At 51.6% G+C, this 24,893-nt stretch overlaps 1 protein-coding gene across 3 annotated transcripts in view; it reads left to right on the top strand.

The window, feature by feature from the left end:
• Positions 1-24,893, top strand: part of BCL9L (BCL9 like) — a 40,566-nt gene extending 15,673 nt beyond the window's left edge. Inside the window, exons 2-8 of one of the 3 annotated variants that reach the window (XM_083588309.1) lie at positions 12,341-12,722; positions 13,010-13,135; positions 14,199-14,397; positions 14,832-14,916; positions 15,739-18,022; positions 20,568-20,828; positions 21,411-24,893. In XM_083588309.1, the coding sequence (XP_083444435.1) occupies positions 12,419-12,722; positions 13,010-13,135; positions 14,199-14,397; positions 14,832-14,916; positions 15,739-18,022; positions 20,568-20,828; positions 21,411-22,471 (4,320 nt within the window). In that variant the 5' untranslated portion in view covers positions 12,341-12,418 and the 3' untranslated portion in view covers positions 22,472-24,893. The remainder of the gene's footprint in view (positions 1-12,340; positions 12,723-13,009; positions 13,136-14,198; positions 14,398-14,831; positions 14,917-15,738; positions 18,023-20,567; positions 20,829-21,410) is intronic. The other 2 variants (XM_083588310.1, XM_083588311.1) reach the window with 2 other exon arrangements.

Genomic DNA, 24,893 nt, shown 5'->3' on the forward strand with positions numbered 1-24,893 from the left:
TCTGGGTCTGAACTCCACAATTTTTTCTGCACCTTACAAAGAGTTTTGTTGTCTATTGCTAGCCTAGTGCCTGGGCAATTGTGGGGGTGCTCTTAACTCTCCCCAGCTCCTTTTGTTATGGGTTCAAAAGCTATTGGCCCAGAGCAGCTCCACACACTCAAGTAAACAAGGAGGACCTGCCCCTTATTGCACAAGACTTTCAGTTGAGAAGTGTGTGTTAGGAAATGTTGCTGGCAGGAGTGAGGAAAAAAATCCTTGGCACCCGGATGACTCCTCAGAGGGGTGGGGGGTGGGTGGGATGCTGGCACCCAGGACTCTAGAAGCCTTGATAGCCCTGGCTTCAGGGAAGTTTGCACGAGGAACCAGAGACAGTTTCTTAAAACAGACCAGCCTCATTCCTTAAAACTTGGGAGAATTCTCTTGGACTGTGGTGTGGAAGCATCAACAATATGATCCTTGTATGAGCAAACTGCGGGAACTCTGCTAAATATTAATTCTCTCCAGGCGGAGTTTTCACCTGATTAGCATGTGTAAAGACTCCCAAAACGCAGCAGCGGCTACAGCAGTGTGTTACCATCTCTCTGTTGGAGCAGCGGACAATAACGACCATTCAGACCGAAATTGAAGTGTGAGCTGCTTGGGCTGTGTGTGTGTGTGATGGTGAGTTTGTTCTGGAGGGGCCGCACAAAAGGAACTTCCCCCAATAGGGTCCCAGGAACAAAGTGCCAGGCTGCCTACCAGACCTTTTCCTTCACTCACTGCCCCCCCCCATAAGTGTGTGCTTGTGTCTGTGTGGTGGGAATAAATGATTAAATTAAAAACAAAACTTTACGCTTCAACTGTGTCATAGCGGTGGTTTTAAAAATAAACAGGTTCAAGGTGAAATCTAAATTTAATGCAGAATGTTGAAGCCTGCCATTACCGTACCTGCTTAAAAACTCCGTGGCCCTCTATGCAGCATGGACTGTGTGGCTGTTTTGCTTTTCCCCCTTCCTTTCCTTTCTCACATTAAAAAAATAAAATGAAGGAGGGAAACCATCTTACTCTCAGAGACCAATTATTCCACCATAGGTCTTGTATTGTTACCGTTTGATTACTATATGGGACGGGTCCCTCTTGGTGCCCCTGGGGTCTGGCAGGCATAGCTGCTGATACTTCAGGATCAAGTGCTCCAACCTGGAATGCTTGGCTACTTGATCTCTGTAGCGCTTGTCAAATGCTGTGGGTTAAACCACTGAGCCTAGGGCTTGCTGATCAGAAGGTCCGCGGTTCGAATCCCCGCGACGGGGTGAGCTCCCGTTGCTCGGTCCCAGCTCCTGCCAACCTAGCAGTTCAGAAAAGCATGAAGTGCAAGTAGATAAATAGGTACCACTCTGGCAGGAAGGTAAACGGCATTTCCGTGCGCTGATCTGGTTCGCCAGAAGCAGCTTAGTCATGCTGGCCACATGACCCGGAAGCTGTACGCCAGCTCCCTTGGCCTGTAAAGCAAGATGAGCGCCACAACCCCAGAGTCGTCCGCGACTGGACCTAACGGTCAGGGGTCCCTGTACCTTTTACCCACTAAAAAGCACAGGGGTTTCCTAGCCACTTTGTGTAGAAACACTCTTCTTCTCAGTAAGGACCAGTGTGACTGGCTTTGGGAAATTCTGGTTGAAATAGAAATGTGTCTCTTTCTCCTTCTGGGTGCAAGCATCTTGCAGTGGGGGTATGCAATTTCAACAGGGAAAATACCCAAAGGCAGAAGAGCAAAGCAGCTCCCACCCACCCTTCCTCTGCTCAGAACAAACCCCCCCCCCCCAAAAAAAGCTAAAGAGAGGCAGTTCTGGCCTTTAGCTTTCAAGTAAGCAAGAAGCCTCCCTTGCAGGTGGGTTGAGGCCCCCCAAAACGAAGTCTATCCATTTCGCAGTTCCCACCTCCATCTCCTCTCCTCTGGCTCAATATAATTCTGATGGGGGGGCAGGGGGGGAGCTGCATGGTGCTGCCTTTCCAGAGCCTGTGATGGATTTGGGTCATCCTGGGTGCCATGTCTTGCTCAGGAGTAAGCATCGGGGTGGATAAAAATGATTTTTTAAATAAAAAAATCGGATTTTTCAAATTTAAATCGGATTTTTTCAAATTTAAACCGGACTTTAAAAATAAAATGATTTTGTGGGGAAATCTTTCTAAAGATAGCTTTCTATTTAAGTTACATTATAGTCCAAAGGCTATTCGTCATGAAATAAGGATTTGTTTTAAGTTTTTCATGTGTGCTAAAACTCAGTCTAAGTTTTTTTTTTTTTTGTTTAACCACATCAGTTAACAAACACGGATACATGTGCTGTAAGGTTATTGTTTTAGTTAAATAAATTGTTTAAATTGTTATTAAGGAAATGATTGTTTCCCCCCTTCCAATAAAGTACAGCAGAAAAGTTGTCCAAATATAAACTTATTAAACCACACAATAATTTCATAATTATCTGTCTATGTATTTCCAGTAGCGTAACCAAATCAGTAATTTCTGATATAGCTGTAAAAACTACTCTGAAAATTGATTATTCCAAAAATGAAACCTTCATCTGGTTGTAAATATTATACCAGCAAGAATCAGTCTTTCAGTAAAAAAATGATTTAAATCAAGTCTTACTGACTAGTGATTTAAATTGATTTAAATCAAATCCACCCTGGTAGGCATGTTCTCTGCAGCCATATATTGGCACTGGAAATGGACATGAGAGTACCCCTCTGCCTGTTGCAGACACTGGTCAGAAAGTGCTTTCCAGCATCTCCTGCCTGATGCCTGCTGGCTCCTGCTGCCAGCCATTTGTTTGAGGCCTGGCAGTAGCTTGCTGCTGAGCCATATTGACCCAGTGCATCACTGGTTGTGCTGGCAGGTTTAGAATAATGCTTTCTTAGGTGAGGGGAAAACTCTGTGGGTCTATCTGTTTGGGCCCTTGCAAAGCCAGTGGGGTGTTGTGACTAGAAAAGGAGAGCCTTAGGTTCAAATGCTCATTCAGGTATGAAGCTGACAGGCTGATCTCGGGCAGACATGCTCTTTTAGGCTTGCCTACCTTACAGGGTTGTTGTGAGAACAACAACAACAACCGAACCACGTACCTCATTTAGAGCCCTGCAGAGGAAAGGCAGAATACAAATGCAGTAAATATTATTACTTTGCACATCTTGAAGCCTCAGGGAAGGGGGGGGGAGACTGTTGCAAAGTACAGTGGCCTAAGTTTGCTTTTTTTGTAAATTCCTCTGTTTTCAAAATATTTCTCTTGCGAGGGAAGAAGTGGCGTAGAAGCTGTTGCATCAGCTGACCTGTAAACAGTTTGCTTGTATAGGGAGGGTTCAAAGACTTCTGAGCATCTCAGTTCTTACCCCTGCCCTCGAAATAAATAAAGCAAATCTGAATGATGTTATGAAATATAGGGGGGGAAACGGTTTTAAAGCTTGCTTGCAGGCACTACCCGAGGAAGCCACAGAATTTGGAATCAGTTTGAGTGGGAGGAGATTAAATATTGTCACTGGTCCTTGCCCATCACTAGGAGGTGCAAGGACTGTAGGGCAGCAGAGAGGATTCTTATGTTCTCTTCCTTATTGAAACACCAACCATTGTCTAAAAGTTCTCATGCCAAAAGATGTAGGGAGCTGCCAGTGTTCTTCCAGTTTGGGTCAGCAGGTGTTGTACTACAACTCCTGTCATTCCTAGCCCGCTTAGCCCCAGTGGTCAGAGTTGATGGGACGCGGGTGGCACTGTGGGTTAAACCACAGAGCCTAGGACTTGCCGATCAGAAGGTCAGCGATTCGAATCCCCGCGACGGGGTGAGCTCCCGTTGCTCGGTCCCTGCTCCTGCCCACCTAGCATTTCGAAAGCACGTCAAAGTGCAAGTAGATAAATAGGTACCGCTCCGGCGGGAAGGTAAACGGCGTTTCCGTGCGCTGCTCTGGTTCGCCAGAAGCGGCTTAGTCATGCTGCCCACATGACCCGGAAGCTGTACGCTGGCTCCCTCGGCCAATAAAGCGAGATGAGCGCCGCAACCCCAGAGTCGGCCATGACTGGACCTAATGGTCAGGGGTCCCTTTACCTTTACCTTTTAGACAAGGGATGTGATACTGCCCTTATTGGGGTCTTGTCATTTAACCCCCAAAGAAAGAAGAAAATAAACTCCCACAGGAGAATAGGCAGGCAATGAGACTCTTTCCGTCTGGGCATCACGGGCCACTTGTGGTGCGGAGAGGGATGGCAAGCAGAGCAAGCTGATCTGCTAGGCTCTTGTTAGAAAGCCAGCCAGCATTTCTTTTTTTGGGGGGGGGTACTGCTCCAATGGCCAGGCCATCAGCTTCACCTGCTCAAGTTGTCCCTCTGCAGAGGGAAAGAATCTCCACCCACTAACCTGAAGAAACGTGCGCTGAGAAACGAAAGGGCTGCCTGTGTGTGATTGCAGCCTGGCCTTCCTTCCTGGTGGGAAAGAGAGGCTGCCAATGAGTATCCTGGAATGGGCAGCCAGGGTGGGTGGGTGTGCAAGGGGGGGGGAGGGCTCCTTTGTGTGGCTCACAGATGCTTCATCCTGGGCCTGTGCAATAAGGTCCTTGTACTGGCCTTGCCCTCTGTTCTGTCCTTTGAACAAGCAATGCAAGTTATAACAAGGAAACGATAACAAGGAGTAGTATCCAGTGATGCTTTATGCAGAACAGACACACTGAAATTAATGTACTTAAATTGGACCTGTATTCATAGAATCGTAGAGTTGGAAGGGACCCTGAGGATCATCCAGTCCAACCCCGCTCCTTTGCAATGCAGGAATATGCAGCTGTCCCTTATGGGGATGGAACCTGCAACCTTGGCGTTATCAACACCCACGCTCTAACCAACTGAGCTATCCAGGCGTTAAAGTAAACAAGGAATTATGTCAAGGATAGCTGAGTCAGCAGAGCCTGGTACTCTTCATCTCAGGGTTGTGGGTTCGTGCCCCAGTTTGGGCAAAAGTTTTCTGCATTGCAGATAGTGGTCCCTTCGAACTCTACAATTCTGTGATTCTATATTGGGGAGGAAATACCCTGGCAGTTGCAATCCTTTTGCTTCTCTTTTTTTACAGGATTTATGTTTTTTATGTTTATGCTTTTCCTTATCAAAGTTTCAGGGTGGCTAGTGGCAAAAACATACCCCATTTTAAAAAAAAGTTTTATTTTTATTTTATTTTTAAAGGGTGAGAAAAGTACATACAACATCTCTGTTTTCAATTCTTAAGAGTCCTTTCTTCAAATTACTTATATTCAATGTGAGACACTAACTGTTATAGTCAGTAGATATGAGGTCAGGAGAGAAGAGTTTTTGAACAAGATAGCAAAACCCAGTAATGCCATCCATTAAAACAGCAGGTGAAAGCAAACAACAAAATCTGCATAAGAACTTAAAACAAGCCCATCTAGTCTAGCATCATCTTGTCACGGCAGCTAGCCAGGTACATAAGCAGGACCCGAGCACAAGAGATGCCCGCTCTCCTGTGGTTTCCAGCAACTGGCATTCAGAAGCAATTGCTGCCTCCAAACCAGGGGTCAGCAAACTTTTTCAGCAGAGGGCCGGTCCACTGTGCCTCAGACCTTGGGGACGGATGGTGGACTATATTTTTTTGGGGGGGGGGACAAACAAATTCCTATGCCCCACAAATAACCCAGAGATGCATTTTAAATAAAAGCACACATTCTACTCATGTAAAAACACCAGGCAGGCCCCACAAATAACCCAGAGATGCATTTTAAATAAAAGCACACATTCTACTCATGTAAAAACACGCTGATTCCCGGATGGTCCGCAGGCTGGATTTAGATGACAATTGGGCCAGATCCAGCCCACGGGCCTTAGTTTGCCTACTCATGCTCCAAACTGTGGAGGAAGAACATTGCCATTTCGGCTAGTAGCCGTCGATAGCTTTATCATCCAGCCTATACTTTTTTTAAAAAAGAGAAAAGATCCCATTTAAACACAGTGTTAAAAGACTGCCTCTTCTCTTTTTAACGAAATACCTTTCTTGTGGTGTCTCAAAATGTTTTGGTATTTTTAAGTACCTTGTTATGAAGGACACAAAATATGTGGAGTTGAGGCAAGCTGGCTAAATCTGGTGGAGCAGCAATATGGAAGCAATGAACATCCTGTGGACTTCTGGCAAGAGAGATGCATTCTGCAGTGGGGGGGGGGGGCCTCCCAGAGGCCACTCTTAGTCCTGGGGAAACAGATTCAGAGTTTGCAATGCAAGGAGGTGTCCGTGTTCTTCTTGGAACAGGAAGCAAGGGTTTTAAAACATTGGGCTGTTGGGGGTGTTAAGGAAAGCACATAGGTTTTTTTCTCCCTCTCTTGCGATATACTGGGTCATCCAGTGAAAAGGGACCAGCAGGAGATCTGGGATAGACAAATGAAATAACCTCTTTCCATGACACGCCCAGTTAATAAACGCATCGCCACGTGGAAATGGTCTCTGGCCTAGGTGGTCTAAGAAGGGGAATAGACATGTTCAGGAAGGAGGAGAAAGGTATTTCCGGGGCTATTACTATGTGAAACCTCCCTGTTCAGAGGCAGTTAAAGCACAGAACCTAGGGCTTGCCGATCAGAAGGTCGGCGGTTCGAATCCCCGCAACGGGGTGAGCTCCCGTTGCTCGGTCCCTGCTCCTGCCAACCTAGCAGTTCGAAAGCACGTCAAAGTGCAAGTAGATAAATAGGTACCACTCCGGCAGGAAGGTAAACGGTGTTTCTGTGTGCTGCTCTGGTTCGTCAGAAGTGGCTTAGTCATGCTGGCCACGTGACCCGGAAGCTGTACGCCGGCTCCCTCAGCCAGTAAAGCAAGATGAGCGCCGCAACCCCAGAGTCGGCCACGACTGGACCTAATGGTCAGGGGTCCTTTTTACCCAGTGGGCCTACTCTCCCTGCAGCAGGATGCTGAGTGCCATAGCTGGAGCAAGCATGGCTGCTGGAAGGAGCCAGGTGCCTTTGCAGGCGGCTGAGACTCCTTGGCTTATATTAGAACATGTCAGGGCAGGATCCTGTGTCACTCCCTGGAGGCCATTGTGGGTAGTAGACTGTAGCCGTGTCTTTGGGACATGTGGCTTTGCACGGAGGGAGTGTCTGCCTCAGTAAGTTGAGATTTGCATGTTTCCCCTTTTGTGGAGTGTGCTGGGCTTGCTTCTTCCTCTGCCTTCAGCCAGTCCCCCAGAGTGGTTGTGCCTGGGCAGGGGAGTGCTCTCTGTGTGTTTCCTCCTTATCCTTTTCATAGCGACCTGGCAAGTGCTCAATACTGCTGCGTGGGCAGGGGTGGATACAGGCATGTGGACACATGCGGAAGCAGGCTCTGCCATGCACGCTGGCTTGGCCAGCCAGTGCTCAGTGTGTGGTTGGTTGCAGGGTGCTGAGAATCAGGCTGGCCTTGGAAGTTGCACAAGAGTTCTGGGTGCTGAGCAACTGGTTGCCATTGCTCCAATACATGTGGGGCCAAACTGCTGATGTCCAGTACTTAAAGGTGTATTTATTTCAGGGTGGATAAAAATCAATGATTTTTTTTATTAAAAACCCAGTTTTTTATTTATTTAAATCAGATTTTATTTTATTTAAATCGGATTTTTCAAATAAAACGCTTTTGGGGGGGAAATCTTTCTAAAGATCGTTTTCTATTTAAGTTACATTATAGTCCAAAGGCTATTCATTAGGAGATAAGGATTTGTTTTAAGTTTGTTATGTGTGCTAAAACTCAGTCTGAGGTGTTGTTTTTTTTTAAAAAAAATTAACCACATCATTTAACAAACATGGATACATATGCTGTAATGTTATTGTTTTAAAATAAATTGTTTAAATTGTTATTAAGGAAATGATTGGTTTTTTTCCTTCCAATAAAGTACAGCAGAAAAGTTGTCCAAATATAAACAGTTAACTTATTTAACCCCACTATAATGTCATAATTATCTGTCTATGTATTTCTAAAAGCATAACCAAATCAGTAATTTTTGATATAACTGTAAAATGTACTCTGCAAATTGATTATTCCAAAAATGAAACCTTCATCTGGTTGTAAATATTAAGGTTATACCAGCAAGAATGAGTCATTTCTGTAAAAAAAATATGATTTAAATCAAGTCTTACTGACTAGCGGTTTAAATCGTGATTTAAATCAATTTGATTTAAATCAAACCCACCCTGATTTATTTGTGCAATGCACCTTTCCTTTCTGGGTCCTGCAAACGCTTTTATGATCAGTGTCTGGGCAGGTGCTCAGCTATGTTATTGAGCTGCAGCTCGAGCATCGTTTACTCCTTCCCCGTTCACCAGTTACACAAGGGCTACACTCCCACCAGCTCCCCCATTTGTCTTCCAGCAGCCCAACAAGATGCCTCCTTCAGGATCCATCTTCAACTGAAGTTCTTCAGCCTGAGGCAAAGATTGGGAGGGGAGGGGCTTGCAAAAGCAATTTCATTTCATTTTTCATTTCACTTTTTATTTGCATACCCCTTTCTTGTTTTTACTATACTACAAGGCGGTTTGCAAGCTAAAGAAACAACAACATAGGCAGCAAAGATAATAACACCTAATAACAATCTGATCCAATACAAAAAGAACCCAAAAAAATAATATTATAAACAGTTTACGCTTAACAAATGCAATAAAGAATTACTAAACTATAATCAATAAAAAAATAACGGCAAGTCGCAATGCATAAAATACTAAAAAACCATGTAAAAGGGTCAAATTGAGAAACAAGGACCATTGTTTATCTTGTACTGTACAGTAGCTGAGGAATCTGTTCTTTAATCCAGGCCTTAATTTTCCCCAGTATATATCAGGACCGGCCCTCTAAGCAATTTTCAATACAGTGGTACCTCAGGTTACATACGTTTCAGGTTACAGACTCCACTAACCCAGAAATAGTGCTTCAGGTTAAGAACTTTGCTTCAGGATGAGAACAGAAATCGTGCTCCGGCAGCGCGGCGGCAGCAGGAGCCCCATTAGCTAAAGTGGTGCTTCAGGTTAAGAACAGTTTCAGGTTAAGAACGGACCTCCGGAATGAATTAAGTACTTAACCCGAGGTACCACTGTACTACTATGAAGTCCTGAAATATGTGCAATAGTGTTTTCAAGTACCTCTGAACATGTCTAGAGTGCCTGTCGACACCCATAGCCTCAACCTGTCCCCACCTGCTCAGATCTAAGAAGCAGCAGTCCCAGCCATTCCAAGCTAGCAGATCTGCCTCTGAGGAGACTGAGTGGAGCCCATTGCCTTTGAGGTTCATGAGGAGAACTTCGGAAAGTTCACTGCCCCACAGAAGCCATTAAACGTTGGCTCCCTCCCCACCCAACAACCAGCCAACAATTGATGTCCAATGACAGTAAATAGGAGGAACAACATTACCAATGACTGGGAAGAAATGGCGAGCCAGTGTGGTGTAGTGGTTAGAGTGTCAGACTGGGACTTGGGAGACCAGGGTTCAAATCCCCACTTGGCCATGAAGCTCACTGGGTGACTTTGGACCAGTCACTGCCTTTCAGCTGCCTCAAAGGGTTGTTGTGGGGTTTAATAATAATAATAATAATAATTTATATCCCGCCCATCTGGCTGGGCTTCCCCAGCCACTCTGGGCAGCTTCCAACAAAATATTAAAATACTGTAATACTTCAAACATTAAAAGCTTCCCTAAACAGGGCTGCCTTCAGATGTCTTCTAAAAGTCAAATAGTTGTTTATTTCCTTGACATCTGATGGGAGGGCATTCCACAGGGAGGGTGCCACTACCGAGAAGGCCCTCTGCCTGGTTCCCTGTAACTTGGCTTCTCGCAGTGAGGGAACCGCCAGAAGGCCCTGGGCGCTGGACCTCAGTGTCCGGGTAGAACGATGGGGGTGGAGACGCTCCTTCAGATATACTGGATAAATGAAGAAGCGAGAGAATCACGTGCACCACCTTCCCCTCCTTGGTTTGGGGTGGGCGTGGGGAAGGTGGAATATAAAATGCAGTAAATGTGAGTAGCACAAGAGGAATATGGAAGACCTTTGCCCAGAGAAATGAGAAGCAAATGTACATGGCTGGGTTTTTCTGGGATGGGCTACCTGGGGTGGTTTTGAAAAGAAGGGCTGCAAGGGCACTGCCCCATGGAAAGACCTACCACCCGAAGGCTGAACTTAGGGGGAGAGGGGGAGCGATTGCACTGGCAGGCTGTTAACCCTGGCAACTTGGGTGTCACAAATGCGGGAGCTGTGCTGTGGGCAGCCTTATAGACTGGGTGGGGAGGGGCCGGATTGGCGGCTTCCTGTGACCCTTCTTGTTTAACCAGGTCAGGCCAAGAGGTGGTGATCATACCATGCATATGCCATGAAAGCTGGGTTAGAACATGGTGCTCGTAACACCAAGGTTGCAGGTTCGATCCTGTGTGGGATGGCTGCATAGTCCTACATTGCAGGGGGTGTGGGAATAGATGAACCTCAGGGTCCGTTCCAACTCTACAATTCTGTGATTCTGTGTGTGCATGGTACAACTGGAAGCCTCCGGGCACAGATGCCACCTGTTGCCCTCCTGCTATAGGGCCCTGTGGCATGTGTGCATAGCCTTGCGTTACTCTTCCTGCTCCTCCACAACTTGCAGCGCTGAGCGTGCGCCCTCTGTGTTATCTGCGTCTGCCCCAGGTGAGAGCCCATGTGTTGCCTGGGGGCATCTCAGGCCTTTGGCCACATCCTGTTCCCCACCAAGGCAGACTTCGCAGCAGGCAAGCTCCTCTCTCCTCCCCCTACTCTGCATGTGTCTGCCCACCCCCACCCCCCCGCCAGGCAGGCTCTTGTGCTGGGCAGGCCTGGGTTAGGCAGTATGGAAATAAATCTCTCCTGGTGTGGAACGAAAGGGGTATAAATATCCCGGGAGTGATGTGATCTTTCCAGCTGCTATTAATAGGCCCCCAGAGACTGAGCCAGCCAGTGCGACAGGCTGACACTTAAAGGGACAGCGGCTCCCCTCCTTCCCTCCCTCCCGGATTGCAGGCAGAGAATTAATCTTCATCCCTGCCTCTGGGATTGCCACCATCAGATGGGAGTTAGAGATGGGCGCTGGTCAAGGGGCTGGCCAGGCAATGCTGCTGTCCCAAATTAAACTTTTCTCAGGCATGGAAGTGTTGACTGCCTGGGTGCCCTCTGGCCTCAGCTAGCTAGCGGGCATTGCTTCACCTGTAGGAATGAGTGCACTGGGTTCTTCAACTGTGGGCCTGGCACGGTGCCCATACATGTATGTCCCAAGGAAGCTATTCCATTCCTCTGTCGTGTCTCGGTGTGCTTGCCTGGTGGCACTGAGTTGGCAACCCTGGAGAGAGGGAGAGCAGGTCCATTCCCACGGCTGCCTCTGGCAGACTCCCTGGCAAGGGCAGCACGTTGGAGGGGAGGAACAACCGGCTGCTGAATCACAGAGAAATGGTAGGCCAAGGAGCCTGCTGCCTCTCCTGGAAGCAATAGGAAAACAATGCAGGCCCTTCCAAAACATCCACATAGTTTTCCATAAAGATCTAGCTCTGTTCCTCTGGAACTGGGTGAAGCTGTGCAAGTGCTTCTTTGCCAGCGCCTGGGGTTAGGAATGGGCTGCATGACGGTCAATGAGCTAAACCTAAATGCCAACAAAGCAGAGGTACAGTGGTACCTCAGGTTAAGTACTTAATTCGTTCCAGAGGTCCGTTCTTAACCTGAAACTGTTCTTAACCTGCAAGCACCACTTTAGCTAATGGGGCCTCCTGCTGCCGCTGCGCCGCCGGAGCACGATTTCTGTTCTCATCCTGAAGCAAAGTTCTTAACCCGAGGTACTATTTCTGGGTTAGCGGAGTCTGTAACCTGAAGCGTATGTAACCTGAAGCGTATGTAACCCTAGGTACCACTGTACTGTGGATTGGTGGTTCCCATGTCTGGGAACTGGAGGGTTGGTCTCTTCTGGATGGGCTTACACACTCCTTGAAGGATCAGTCTCTTACTATGGTGTACTCCTTGACTTCCACCTGGTCACTGGCAGTGCCTATGTCCACCTCCAGCTGATAGTTGGGCCACGGTGACTGGCCCATGCCTTTGTAACCTCTAGACTTGACTACTGTAATGCAGTCTATTTAGGGCTGCCTGTGGAGATGGCTTGGTGATGGCTGCTATTGCAGGCTGAGTTGTGACTGTGAGAGTGTTAACTGTGTGGCAGCACAGTACCGTATAACCTTGGTCATGAAGGAACTGTTGTGGTAATTGGACTGGGCACTTAGGTGGCAGCCTGGTCTGCTTCTGGACAGAGGCTAGCAGTGGTTGCTCTTGCTCCTCCACCCCCAGCTCTGACCGCCATTTTTCTTCCTTTTCTCTTTTCCCCGCCCCCTTGCACAGGTGTTTTGCCCAACAGGAAGAAGCAGCAGGGACTTGGAGCTTCCTCCAGTGTCGCTGCCAGAAGCCTTAGCCAATCAAATGCACCCTGACAATAAACTGACCAATCATGGAAAGACAGGTAACAGCAGTGCCCAGCCCCAGCACCATAATGTGAGCCAAAGCCCCACCTGCAACCTGGGCACGAAGGGCGTGGGGGCAGGGAATCATGGTGGCAAAGCCAGCCAGCAAACTCCTGGCAACTCTGGACTGAAAACCAGCCAGCCTCCTGTGCCCGTCTTTGGGGCCTTGAAGGGCAAAGTGAAGCGAGAGCGGAGTGTCTCCGTGGACTCCGGAGAGCAGCGGCAGGAAGCCACCACTACCTCACTGGACAAGGAGCTGAAAGGTGAGGGGCCTGTTGGCTGGAGGGAGAACGGCAGGCTGGAGCCATCTCTGCAGTGCTGCCCCCTGCTGAGGGCTCCTGCCTCTGCCCAACTTGGCTCCGCCTTGCCTCTCTTCCAGGCCGGAGGGTGGGGGCAGGACCGGCAGAGGGGGCGTGGCCATTCCCTGGATGCCGCTGCCGCCGCTAACACCTGCCTGCTTACCTGCCTGCCGCTTTCCCCTCTCGCTGCGCAGTTGCCCCTCTGGGCCAGAGGAGCAGCGGGAGGCTCACGGCTCGTTCCTTCCTTGTAGGCGAAGTGGCCCCCCGGAGCAAGCGGCGCTGTGTGCTGGAAAGGAAGCAGCCCTACAGTGGGGACGAGTGGTGCTCTGGACCAGACAGCGAGGAGGAAGAGGAGAAGCCTCTCAGCAGCGCCCACAGTGAGTCGTCCTCGTCCCCCCATGTGTGTCTTGCATGTCCAGGTGTGCATGGGGAAATACTGGCCCCTAGTGGCTTAGCATGAGCCCAAAGGGCTGCTTGACTTGCAGCATTTTGAGCATCGCTTACTCTGGGATTTGCGTGTTTTGCTCCCTGAAACTGCAGTGAATTGACACCCCAGAACCTTTGCCCACAGCCCTTCAAAATAGCAGGCAACAGCCCCACAGAAGCACACATGCAAACCATACATTTAAACTACACCCCTGCCCCAAGAATATTGGACGCTGTAGTTTGGTCAGAGTGCCAGGAATTATAGCTCTTTGAGGGGTGAACTACAGTTTGCAGGATACTGTGAGTGGGGTGGGGGAAATGGACTTTAAACATATAGGGTTTTTCACAGCATCCGTCCCCTCGGGTTCTTTGCGGCTGTTCAGTTTCTTCTTATTATGGAGCGCATTTATTACCGATATGCTGTTTTATTTATGCTAAAATTTTGGTCTCACTTTTCCGGTTGGGTGGAGAGGCGCAAAGCAACTAACTGGATTGTTGTACATATGAATTGTTACATAGGTTTTTAAAAACAACAGCAACAACACAATAACAATAATCTGGTCATTAAAAGCAGCAAAGTAAATAACAGACACCCCTTGAAACAGACACACGCACAGCCATGACTTCCCATCTCCTTTCCTTTGGCCATTCTAGCCATTTCCTTAGTGAGAAGCCTCCCCACCCTCATCTCCCCCAGCAAAGAGTGATCTGTGATAGCTGGAACCAGCACAATGTGAAATGCATGGGGGACAGGGAGGGATGGGAACCTTCTCTTGCCGTGTTCTTTTTGCAGGTATGACCAGAAAATATCATCACATACTAGTTGGGGATTGAAATAAACTGGGAAGGAGGTTGAGCCTTCTCTCCACGCTGGTTCATGTGTGAACTCACTCCCTGGAACTCTGTGTCCAGGCTTCTCAGCTCCCTGTTCTGAGGTTCTCCTGCTGGACCCAACAGCTGACCAGCAGCTCCTGCACTTGGCTTTCTAACTCCTCCTCTCCCCTTCCACTGCAGATTGTAATGTAGCGGAGTCGGCAATGACCGCGGCCTCGCAGCTGGGCCCGGGACCCAATCCGCTGCCAGCCTTGAGCGAGAGCAACGCGTCCGGCACGCCCCATGGAGCAACCCCCGGCCTGAGGTCGGACACCAGGAACAGTGGTGGGAAGCAGCCGTTGCAGTTTGTTTATGTCTTCACGACGCACCTCGCTAACACGTAAGCCTTCATGTGGCGGGTAGGGTTCCGGGCCTTCCTCTACCCGTGGCTTCTCCTGTGGGCACGGCTTGGTGGGCGGCTTTCCAAAAAACCCCACTTCTGCCCAGAGTTTGTGCCCCTCTCGGCTTCTCCCCTCGGCTCCCCTCACCTGTGGCTGAGGCCTTGCGGCTCATGCTTCCCCCCAACTGGAATTGAAAGGCCCTCCAGCCCCACGGGGGCAGCGTGGAGTCAGAGGAAGCATTGCATTCCCTGGGACCCTCCCCCTTCCTCAGCCAAGGCATCCCTCCCTTTGTATTCAGGGACCCCAGTCACGGGTACCATCGGTGGGGAAACAGCAGGCAGGGGAAGGGGAGAGCCCAGGTTTCTTAACGGAATGCATGTGGGCAGGGCCGGCAAGACGTCTGCTTGATAGCCTGCCTTGTTTGTGTTTGCAGGGCGGCAGAAGCTGTCCTTCAAGGCCGAGCGGACTCCATCCTGGGCTACCACCAGCAGCATGTGCCCCGGGCCAAGTTGGATCAGGTAGGAAAAGGATGGGGGCTCAGGTCTTCGGAACTGCTGAGGGCAGAGGTGTCACGGTCCTGTTCACAGGCGATCGAAATCCTGGCATGGGACATCAGGACCGGGGGCAAGATGGCGGGGTGGGAGCAGGAACGGGGGTCCAGAAGCCAGGAGTCAGGAAGCCAAGAGTTCGAGGGTCAGAGAATCGGGAGTCAAGATGCTGAGGGTCCAAGGGTCAGGAAGCAAGGTATCACGAAGTCAGGGGTCTGAGGATCAAGAAGCAGGGAGTCAAGAAGCCAGGGTTCAAGGATCAGGAAGCAAGAAGCGAAACACAGCAACACAGGAAACATGTTGCTGTGGCAAAGAGCCAAAGGGAGATGCTGACCTAATATCCCTTCCCAGCTCTTGCCACCAGGTGCTGTGAGTTACCAGTCAGCCTCACCTGTATGGCTGTGCCTTGCCTCTTCAGAACAAACCTAGGAAGGCCCCAGTCCTGCAAAGTCCTGTTGGTCACAGGGCCTGGTTCCTACATGCACACCTGACAAGGGGTTGTCAACCTGGTCCCTACCGCCCACTAGTGGCTGTTTCAAGATTCTAGGTGGGCGGTAGGGGGTTCTAAGGCACAAGCTGAATCCTCCTTCCATCCAGCACTGGTAGGCAGTAAGGAAATTTTACCATCAAGAAAGATGCATTAGTGGGCGGTAGGTATAAAATGGTTGACTACCCCTGGCTGAGGGTTTGGGTTGGTGCGGGCCACACCATTGAAGTTGAAGGTTGGACGTGTGCACCCTGGAACAAGGCATCCACCCACCCCACTGACCCTCCTTCCTTCCTTCCCTGCAGGTGCCCATCCCAAAGATACAAGCCACTCCCGAGCCGCTGCCCATCAACCCGTCTCCTGCCAGCACCCCACAGTCCCAGCCCGCCGTGCCCCCGAGCAGCCAAGCCCAGGGGCAGCCTCCGGCTTCCGCACCACCACCTCCCCAGCCACCGGCACCCCCACCGCTGGGTCTTGGCCAAGGACCGCTGCCCACGGCCGGCCCCCTCCCGCAAGAGGGGGCTCCCGAGGATGCCCGCCGGGACCTGACCCCCAACTCCGTGGGGAACGGCAGCAGCAGCAGCACCGCCCCCAGCGGCACCCATCCTAACACGCCCACCGCCCCCAGCTCCTTGCCTGCTGGGGCCGCTGATGGATTGATGGGGGAAGGGGCCAACGCCGGGGCCCCCTCGGCGGGGAACGGGCCCCGCAACGCCCTCAACACGGAGGGCCTCTCCAAGGAGCAGCTGGAGCACCGTGAGCGGTCTCTGCAGACCCTGCGGGACATTGAGCGCCTGCTCTTGCGCAGCAGCGAGGCCGAGCCCTTCCTCAAGGGGAGCCCCGGGGCTGGCGAGGGGGGCGTCCTGGCTCCCCAGGCCCCTCCCCCGCAGGCCCCCCAGGCCCCTCCCCCTGGGGCCCCCGGCTTGAAGAAATACGAGGAGCCCTTGCAGTCCATGATCTCGCAGACTCAGAGCCTGGGGGGCCCCAGCCTGGAGCAGGAGGGCCCTGTTCCCTCCGGAGTGGACATGGGGCAGCAGATGAACATGATGATGCAGCGGCTGGGCCAGGACAGCCTGACGCCCGAGCAGGTGGCCTGGCGGAAGCTGCAGGAGGAGTACTACGAGGAAAAGCGGCGCAAGGAGGAGCAGGTGGGCATGCACGGCGGGCGGCCCCTGCAGGACATGATGCTGCCCCAGCCCATGGGCACCATGATGCTGCGGGGGCCTCCGCCGCCCTACCACAGCAAGCCCGGCGAGCAGTGGCTGCTGCGGGGCGTGCCCATGGACATGCCCGAGCAGATGCAGCTGCGGCCGTCCTTCGCGGGGCCGCGATTCCCCGGGAACCAGATGCAGAGGGGCTTCGGGGGCATCCCGAACCTGCCCCTCGAGTCGCTGGGCCCCATGGGCAGCGTGCAGCGCCCCCCGAGGCCTGGCATGGCCTGGAACGAGGACATGCCCATGGCAGGGCCTGGCAACTTCGCCCCCGGGAACCTGCCCTACCTGCCGGGACAAGGCGAGGCAGAGCGCTTCGTGACGCCGCGCGCTCGCGAGGAGATGTTGCGGCACCACCTGGAGAAGCGGCAGGGAGCGATGCAGCGGCCTCTGGGCATGGAGATGGAGCGCATGATGCAGGCGCACCGGCAGGTGGAGCCGGCCATGTTTGCTGGGGAGGGGCTGGGCATGGAGTTTGGGGGCTCGCGGGCCATGATGAGCCCGCCGCTGCGGGACATGGAGCCGGCGCTGGGCCCCGGCAACCTCAACATGAACATGAACGTCAACATGAACATGAACATGAACTTGAACGTGCAGATGACGCCTCAGCAGCAGCAGATGCTGATGTCGCAGAAGATGCGCGGCCCCGAGATGATGCCCTCCGAGGAAATGGCTCGGCTGCGTGCTCCCAACGGCACTGCAGCCATGATGGGGGGCCCCCCGAAAATGATGATGGGCTCACCGTTCCCCAGTCAGGGGCAGCAGCAGCCGCCGCCACCACCACCGCCTCAGCAGCAGCAACAAGGTTTCCCAGGCATGCAGGGCCAGTACCCTGCTGTGCCACAGGAGATGAGCAACACCACAGACATGTTTGGCCCCGAGCAGGGGGGCATGGGCAGCACCACGCGGCTCAGCCACATCCCCCTGCCCCCCACCACCAGCGCCCCGTCCACAAACATGCACCAGGCGCCCGTCAGGGGCCTGGGCCGCCGCCCTTCCGACCTGGCCCTCAACATGGGGCAGATGAACTCTCCCAACGTGGGCCGCCTCAAGTCTCCAACGCTCAGCCAAGTTCATTCCCCACTGGGCACCTCCCCTTCCGCCAACCTCAAGTCCCCGCAGACGCCCTCCGCCATGGTCAACCTGCCAGCTGCCAGTGCCACCAGCGCCCCACTCAAGTCCCCGCAGGTTCTCAGCTCCGTGCTCAACGTCCGATCCCCGACCAGCTCCCCCGGCCACCTCAAGTCCCCGTCCATGGCCGTCTCTTCTCCAGGGTGGGCGCCCTCACCGAAAAACGCCCTTTCCAGCCCTGGCATTGGGCAGAGCAAGCCAGCCCTTGGAATGAGTAACTCTGCACCCCTTGGCAGCATCGAGCAAGGTAATGGGCCTGGATTGTACCCTGAGGGTAGGGACTGCAAAAGGAGCACGTTGCAGTTTTAAATTGAAATGCGACTCTCCTGTTGTTGTTTTTTTTAAATTAAAAGAGTAAAGCCTACATTTATCTTAAAATCAGTTGTTCTTATCAAACAGGAAGTAGGCATCTTTTTAAAAATGGAAATAAAACAGGGCGGGGGGGAGTGTCTGCATTTAGATGTCAAGCATTGCAAATACGGCTCAGTAGATTAACCGTTAGGGACGTGGGTGGCGCTGTGGGTTAAACCACAGAACCTAGGACTTACCGATCGGAAGGTCAGCAGTTCGAATCCCCGCGACAGGGTGAGCTCCCGTTGTTCAGTCCCAGCTCCTGCCAACTTAGCAGTTCGAAAGCACGTCAAAGTGCAAGTAGATAAATAGGTACTGCTCCGGCGGGAAGGTAAACGGCATTTCTGTGCACTGCTCTGGTTCACCAGAAGCGGCTTAGTCATGTTGGCCACATAACCCAGAAGCTGTACGCTGGCTCCCTCGGCCAATAAAGCAAGATGAGCGCCGCAACCCCAGAGTCGGCCACGACTGGACTTAATGGTCAGGGGGTCCCTTTACCTTTACCTAGATTAACCGTTGTATTATTATTTGCTTGATGCTGAGGATCGGCTGCTAACAAGTTATCAGCAACATCTGAGTCCAGACACTCTCCTGCTGCCCTGCACGCCAAGCCCATTCTCTGAGCCCTTCTGTGTGCTCCTGTCGCCCTGCTTTATGCGGTGCTTGCAGTTCTCAGGTTGTATGTTCCATTCTGCCAACTTCCAATGAATATTTGCTTCCTGTTTCATAGGAAAACACACATTATTGGGAAGAAGGACCAGCCCTTTCTTGTTTCTGGAGAGAGCTGGGCAATGGGTCTGAAAGCAGGTGGTCTGTTTCTGTGTTCCGAGAGAACCTCCAAATGGAAACCCTATTGAAATAGAAATACTATGTATGCCAGCTTTCTCCAACCTGGTGCTCTCTACATGATTTGAACTGCAACTCCGTCGCAGCCTCTGCTGGTTGGGGTTACTGGGAGTTGTAGTCCAACCTATCTGGAGAGTTACAGGTAGGTAGCTGTGTTGGTCTGCCATAGTCGAAACAAAATAAAAAAATTCCTTCCAGTAGCACCTTAGAGACCAGCTAAGTTTGTTATTGGTATGAGCTTTTGTGTGCTGCCACATACATCCGGACAACACCATTACTGGCCCCAACAACATCAAACATACCATCTCAGGACTATTTAATTGCTCATCTTCTAACATTGTGTATGCCATCAAATTCCAACAGTGCCCTTCAGCTCTCTATATTGAACAAACAGGCCAAACCCTACGCCAAAGGATAAATGGACATAAATCTGATATCGGGAATCACACGACAGAGAAACCAGTAGGAGAACACTTCAGTCTCCCAGGACATTCTACACAAGATCTCAAAGTAGCTGTCTTATTACAAAAGAATTTCAGAAATAGACTGGAAAGAGAAGTTGCTGAATTGCAACTTATTACCAAACTTAAAACCATGGAGAGACCTGGTCTGAATAGAGACATTGGATTCTTATCTTATTATACATGATATAGCTATTTTTAGCCACCACACCCATTGCTTTTTCCTGTAAGACCAATTGCAGTCGTTAACAGTCGTCAACAGGTTTACCACACCTATCAGCCAATCACTCATTCCCACCACCCTTCTGAGTAATACCCCTCCCCACCCTCTCACTGTTTCAGTGTATCTGAAGAAGTCTGCATGCACACGAAAGCTCATACCAATAACAAACTTAGTTGGTCTCTAAGGTGCTACTGGAAGGAAGGAATTTTTTTATTTTGTTTTGACTATCTGGAGAGCACTAGGTTGTGAAGGCTGATATATGTGCATGTTTTCATCCTTCAACTAGCAGGCACTTTTAATCAAAAATATACCTGAAGTATATGTGGAAAACGGTGGTTTTTAAAAACATGACCTGAACATAGTTTTTCATCAACTCTTTGACCTTTCCCACACCGGTGGGTAGGGTGGGAGTGAAACGCAGTGGAGATTGTATCCCTTTGACAACAAATGCCACCCTCACTCTGGGGCCAAGATGTGCCACTGTCTTTGGCTGGCGTTGTTGGGGTGGGCATTTGTTCGCGCGCAAGGGCTGCTCACAAGTAGTGTTTGGAGGCAGAGGCAAAAAAGTAGGCGGAACAATGGATCTGATCCATACCCTTGGGGCAGTTGGCCACAGAAAATGTTCAGAGATTTCTACACCCCTCCATAGGAACCTTCCTAATACCCTGTTGGTCCAGTGGCCTAGTATCATTCCACACTGACTGGCAGCCGTAGGCTCTTCAAGGTTTCAGACATAGGCGTTCTTTCCCAGTTCTGCTGGGAAATGTGGTTCTCTGCCGCAGAACCACAGCCCTTCCACACAAAGATTTCTCCATGCGTCCAAGCAAGGGGTGTTCTTCAGGGATGCTGTGGAGGCTGCTGCCAGCTCTGAATCTTGGTTCCTAAGCCGCTTGCTGTCTCTCTCATTACAGGTCCGATGGCGCCTGGGCCTAGGAGCAGCTCCTCTGCCCCACCTAGCAACCCCTCTGGCCCCCTGAACCCCAACCTGCCTTTTCCTTCCTCTCCAGATCCACCCCCGTCCCAGAACCCCTTGTCACTCATGATGTCCCAGATGTCCAAGTACGCCATGCCCAGCTCCACCCCTCTCTACCACAACGCCATCAAGACCATCGCCACCTCGGACGATGAAATGATGCCCGACCGGCCGATGCTTCCGCCAGGTGCCATGTCTGGTAGGTATCGGTATCGTGGGGCCCGCATCCGGCTGGACAGGGAAAGGAATTGGGGCTGCCTGCTGCTGCCTCTTCAACCATAGGGTCGCGCAAATCTCCTGCAGTGCCTTTTTTGTGGCTGGCAGGGAGAGTCTCCAGCTCCTTCCCCCAGTCATCCCGGAGAGGCTGCTTCAGATATTCCTGCAACCCTGAGAACCTCAACAGGCATTTTGGCTAAATGCAGGTTAAATGGCACTCGCAGTGGCAGCTGGTCTCTTTGCCTTCCTTCGTGATCTCTGCTGCCAACTGTGCTGGCTAGGAAGGGCATCTCTAGCTGCAGTGGGGTGAGCCCCTGGCATCTTTCCCCAGTCATTTCTGGGGAGAGAAGTGGGGAATGTGCCTTTCCTCCCCCCACCTAATAAATAATTCTGTCTGGAAAGAGATTGGGGTGGGGTGGGGCTGCCGTTGCTGAGCCTCAACACGCCAGCCCTGCTTCTGTCCTGCCTTTCGGGGGTGCGGGGGGGTGCTCGGTCCCCATGGCTTCTTTGCTTCCTGTTGCCTTGCCTGCCACCTAACAGCTCCCCTCTTTCTTTCTTCCTCCAGGCATGGGTGGGAACCAGCCCAACCAGATGCACATGAACTCCGTGGGGCCAGCTCCTGCTCAGAGCCCCATGGGGATGAACCTGCCGGGGCAGCAGCCACTCTCGCACGAGCCCTCAATGTCCTCGCCAAGCCCCCTGGGCGCCAACATTCCCATGCACAGCGGTGCGCCCCCCCAGAACCCGATGATGCTGCCCCCCAATGCCCAGGACTCCCTGAACCAGCCCTGCGGCCCTTCCGGACAGCTGATCTTCCCCCCGCGCCTCCAGCAGCCCCCTGCGAATGGGGGCAATATGCCCATGGCTCCCGGGGGGGCCGGTGTCCAGCAACACTATCCGCCAGGCTTGGGACTGCCCCCGGAGGAGCTGCCCCCACCCCAGCCGGGGCAAATGCCGCCGCAACAGCAGCAGCGCATGGCTGGGAGGATGCCGCCGGAGCCCTACCCATCGGTGCTTCCTGGGGTGGCTTCGGTGCTCAACGACCCGGAGCTGAGTGACGTGATCCGCCCCACGCCCACCGGCATCCCCGAATTCGACTTGTCGCGCATCATCCCGTCCGAGAAGCCCAGCAGCACGCTGCAGTACTTCCCCAAGGGTGAGGGGCCGGGGCCCAAGCCGCAGCCGCCCTCCAACCTGCACCTCATGAACTTGCAGAACATGATGGCAGAGCAGGCCCCGGCCCGGCCCGGCCCTCCGGGCATGCAGCGTGGGATGGCCATGTGCCACCCGGGACAGGTGCCCCCCGTGCTGGGCAGGACAGGCCTGGCGCCCCAGCAAGCCATGATGAGCAACAGCATGCACCAGGGCATGATGTTGCCCCAGCAGCAGAACCTCCTTGCCCAGCAGAACTTCCTGCTCATGCAGGCCAAGCAGCGCAGCATGTCCGTCTCGGGGGAGATGTATGCGCAGCCGGGTCACATGATCTCCCCGCAAGGCTCGCTCATGGGCCCCCCACCCCAGCAGAACCTCATGGTCTCACACCCCATGCGGCAGCGCAGCGTCTCCCTGGACGGTCAGATGAGCTACGGCCCAGGAGCGGGCGGCATGGCCAACCTGCCCTTCTGAGGCTGGCAGCGGGGAGCCTCCTGGTGCAGCCATGCTGATGCCAGCCCCTGTCTCTGCCCTGGCACAGAGTTTGGTTTGGATCTTTCCTCTGAGTGTGAATTTCTTTCTCTTGGTTTCTCTCTCTCTCTCTTTTTCTCTTTCTCCTTTTTTTAAGTAACCAAAATGTGCAAGAGGGTTTGGAACAGCTGTAAATAGGTTGGGGGGAAGCAGCAGCAGCAGCAAAGTTTTGCTGGCTTGGAATTGTTTGTATTTCTGTGTTTTAATAGAAGCCTCAAAACCTGTTTTTTGGAAGAAACAAATGAAAATACAACCCATTGACAAAGTTCGACTCATTGTGGACTGGAAATCCCGAGCTCGAGGGCCCAGATGCAGGTTCCACCAGCTGATTCTCTCTGCTAGGTGCCAGCTAGTCAGGTGATGCAGTGGCCCTCTGCGTAGTCTGGCAGAATGCCTCCTCCTCCCCCCTTTCGGCTTTTCCCTATGTGAGGGAAGGACGTCCTTTGGCTTGTATGGTTTTGGTCCAGTCCAGCCATGCTGTCAGCCCAGCAGTGACTCTGGGTCACTACTTTGGCACACAACCATATATTTTTCCCCCCAGAACTCCGCACAAGACATTGGTCCCCTAGCAGGTTGGGAGTCTGCCTCTCTTCTCTCTCATGTGTGCAGTCATAGCATTTGGAAATGAATGGCCCTCTTCTACAAACACACACACACACAGCCAGAATGGGAAATGTAACTTAAATGTTGGCCACCTCCTCCCATAAGCACCTCACGTTTAGCACCCCCTTCTTCCACAGTTTCCCCTCCAAGGCTACTGATTTGCATCAGTAAGATGGGAGAACAGAAATGCCAGCATTCCCATCTTATTTTGGCTTGTTGCAGTTGCCACATACGTTCTCTCACAGGTCGAGCAACCCTTTGCCCTGGTGCATCTCTTCCTTTCCCCTGCCCACCCCCTCAAAAAAAAAAACACACCTCTATACACGTATGTCACATAATGAGAGCAAAGTGGGGAGACGTCATAGTAACTGTGATTCAGTCCATGTCAAACAAATGTTTCATTGATCTCCTTTACTTGATTTGGCTTGAATCGTAGAAACAAGCCAGTTGAATGAATGGAGACTAAAAGCTGGCTTTGCCAGAGCTCTGAATCGGAAGGTTTGAAAAGCCCCGTCTGCACTTTTGGACTGTTCTGGATTGAAATATTTGCATACAGAAAAAGTGAGCAGCTTGATGACTAAAAGCAAATATAATGCAGATCTGTGATACGACAAAGTTCTAGGCGTCTAGTATTAAGGAGTGGGTTCTCCCCACATCTCCCCATGCTCTTCTGCGCTTGTTCCAGTGCTACACACACCTCGGTAGCATTTATCTGTTTTTTCTTAAGAAAGGCCTTGTTCGTTCCCCACCAAGCCACTATGGCAAACACCATCACCAGCTGGGTGGTACCAAGATGGCACCAGGACCTGAAAGCTTGCGATTGCTCACAAGGATGACATTCCCAAGCCCTTAGAGCGTGCCACGTAATAAAGCCAAAATCACCTGCCCTATTTTAAATTCCATCTGGCCCTTTGAAAGGTGTGCAGTACTCCTTGCAGAAGTGTGGAGATGTCTTCATCCACCCGCTGGCAGCGAAGATGACCTGGGAGGCATCTAAGGTGTTCTGCACTCAAAACTGATCAGTGAAAGGGGTACAGAAGTGAGGGAAGGGGAAGCGGGGAGTCAGTTGTCCTGAAAATCAAAGGGAAATGTTCCTGGTTTGTGTATTTGCCCTGGTGGCTGTTGCCCCAGCCGAAGCCTGCGATCCTGATCTTCTGTGGCAGCCACACCTGCCAGGTGTGTCACCTTCCAATCTGCTGCGTCTGGTTCATCAGCAATTTGGTGGTCCTGGGCCCCTTGCCACGCAGTCATTCGCACAGCCCTTTGCTCCCTCCCTGCCTCACCTTGCGCTGTGAACGTTGTCCAGTCTTGTGTCTTGTGCTTTCTCGCTCAGCTCCCCAGCTTGAGCGGCGTCTGCTGAAAGTCTGCCCTGTTCTCCTCTGTCTCTTGCCACAACCTGTCCATTTCCCGTTCTCAGCACACACACATGCACACACACCTGACCCAAGCGATGCAATTTCAAGCAATCCAAAATGCCCACAACAGACGTGTTTGTGCCCAGGTAATGGGGACTGGCCCGCTCTCTTGTCATCCCATGTGGGGAGGGGGAAGGCCCCTCTCCCTGCCACCCATGCATTTTGTACCATTCTATAAATATATATATATATAAATATAAATATATAAATACAATATGTGAAGACATCTTATTGGTTTTTATTTTGAAATGATTTCTAGGCTTGTTTTTGGGTATCTGTGCTGCCTGTAACGTATTGATTGACCTGTTTTATAGGTGCCTTTTTATTAAAAAGACATTTCAAAACTC

The sequence above is a fragment of the Podarcis filfolensis genome, assembly GCF_964270895.1.
Source record: "Podarcis filfolensis genome assembly, chromosome: 15".
Classification (NCBI taxonomy): domain Eukaryota; kingdom Metazoa; phylum Chordata; class Lepidosauria; order Squamata; family Lacertidae; genus Podarcis; species Podarcis filfolensis.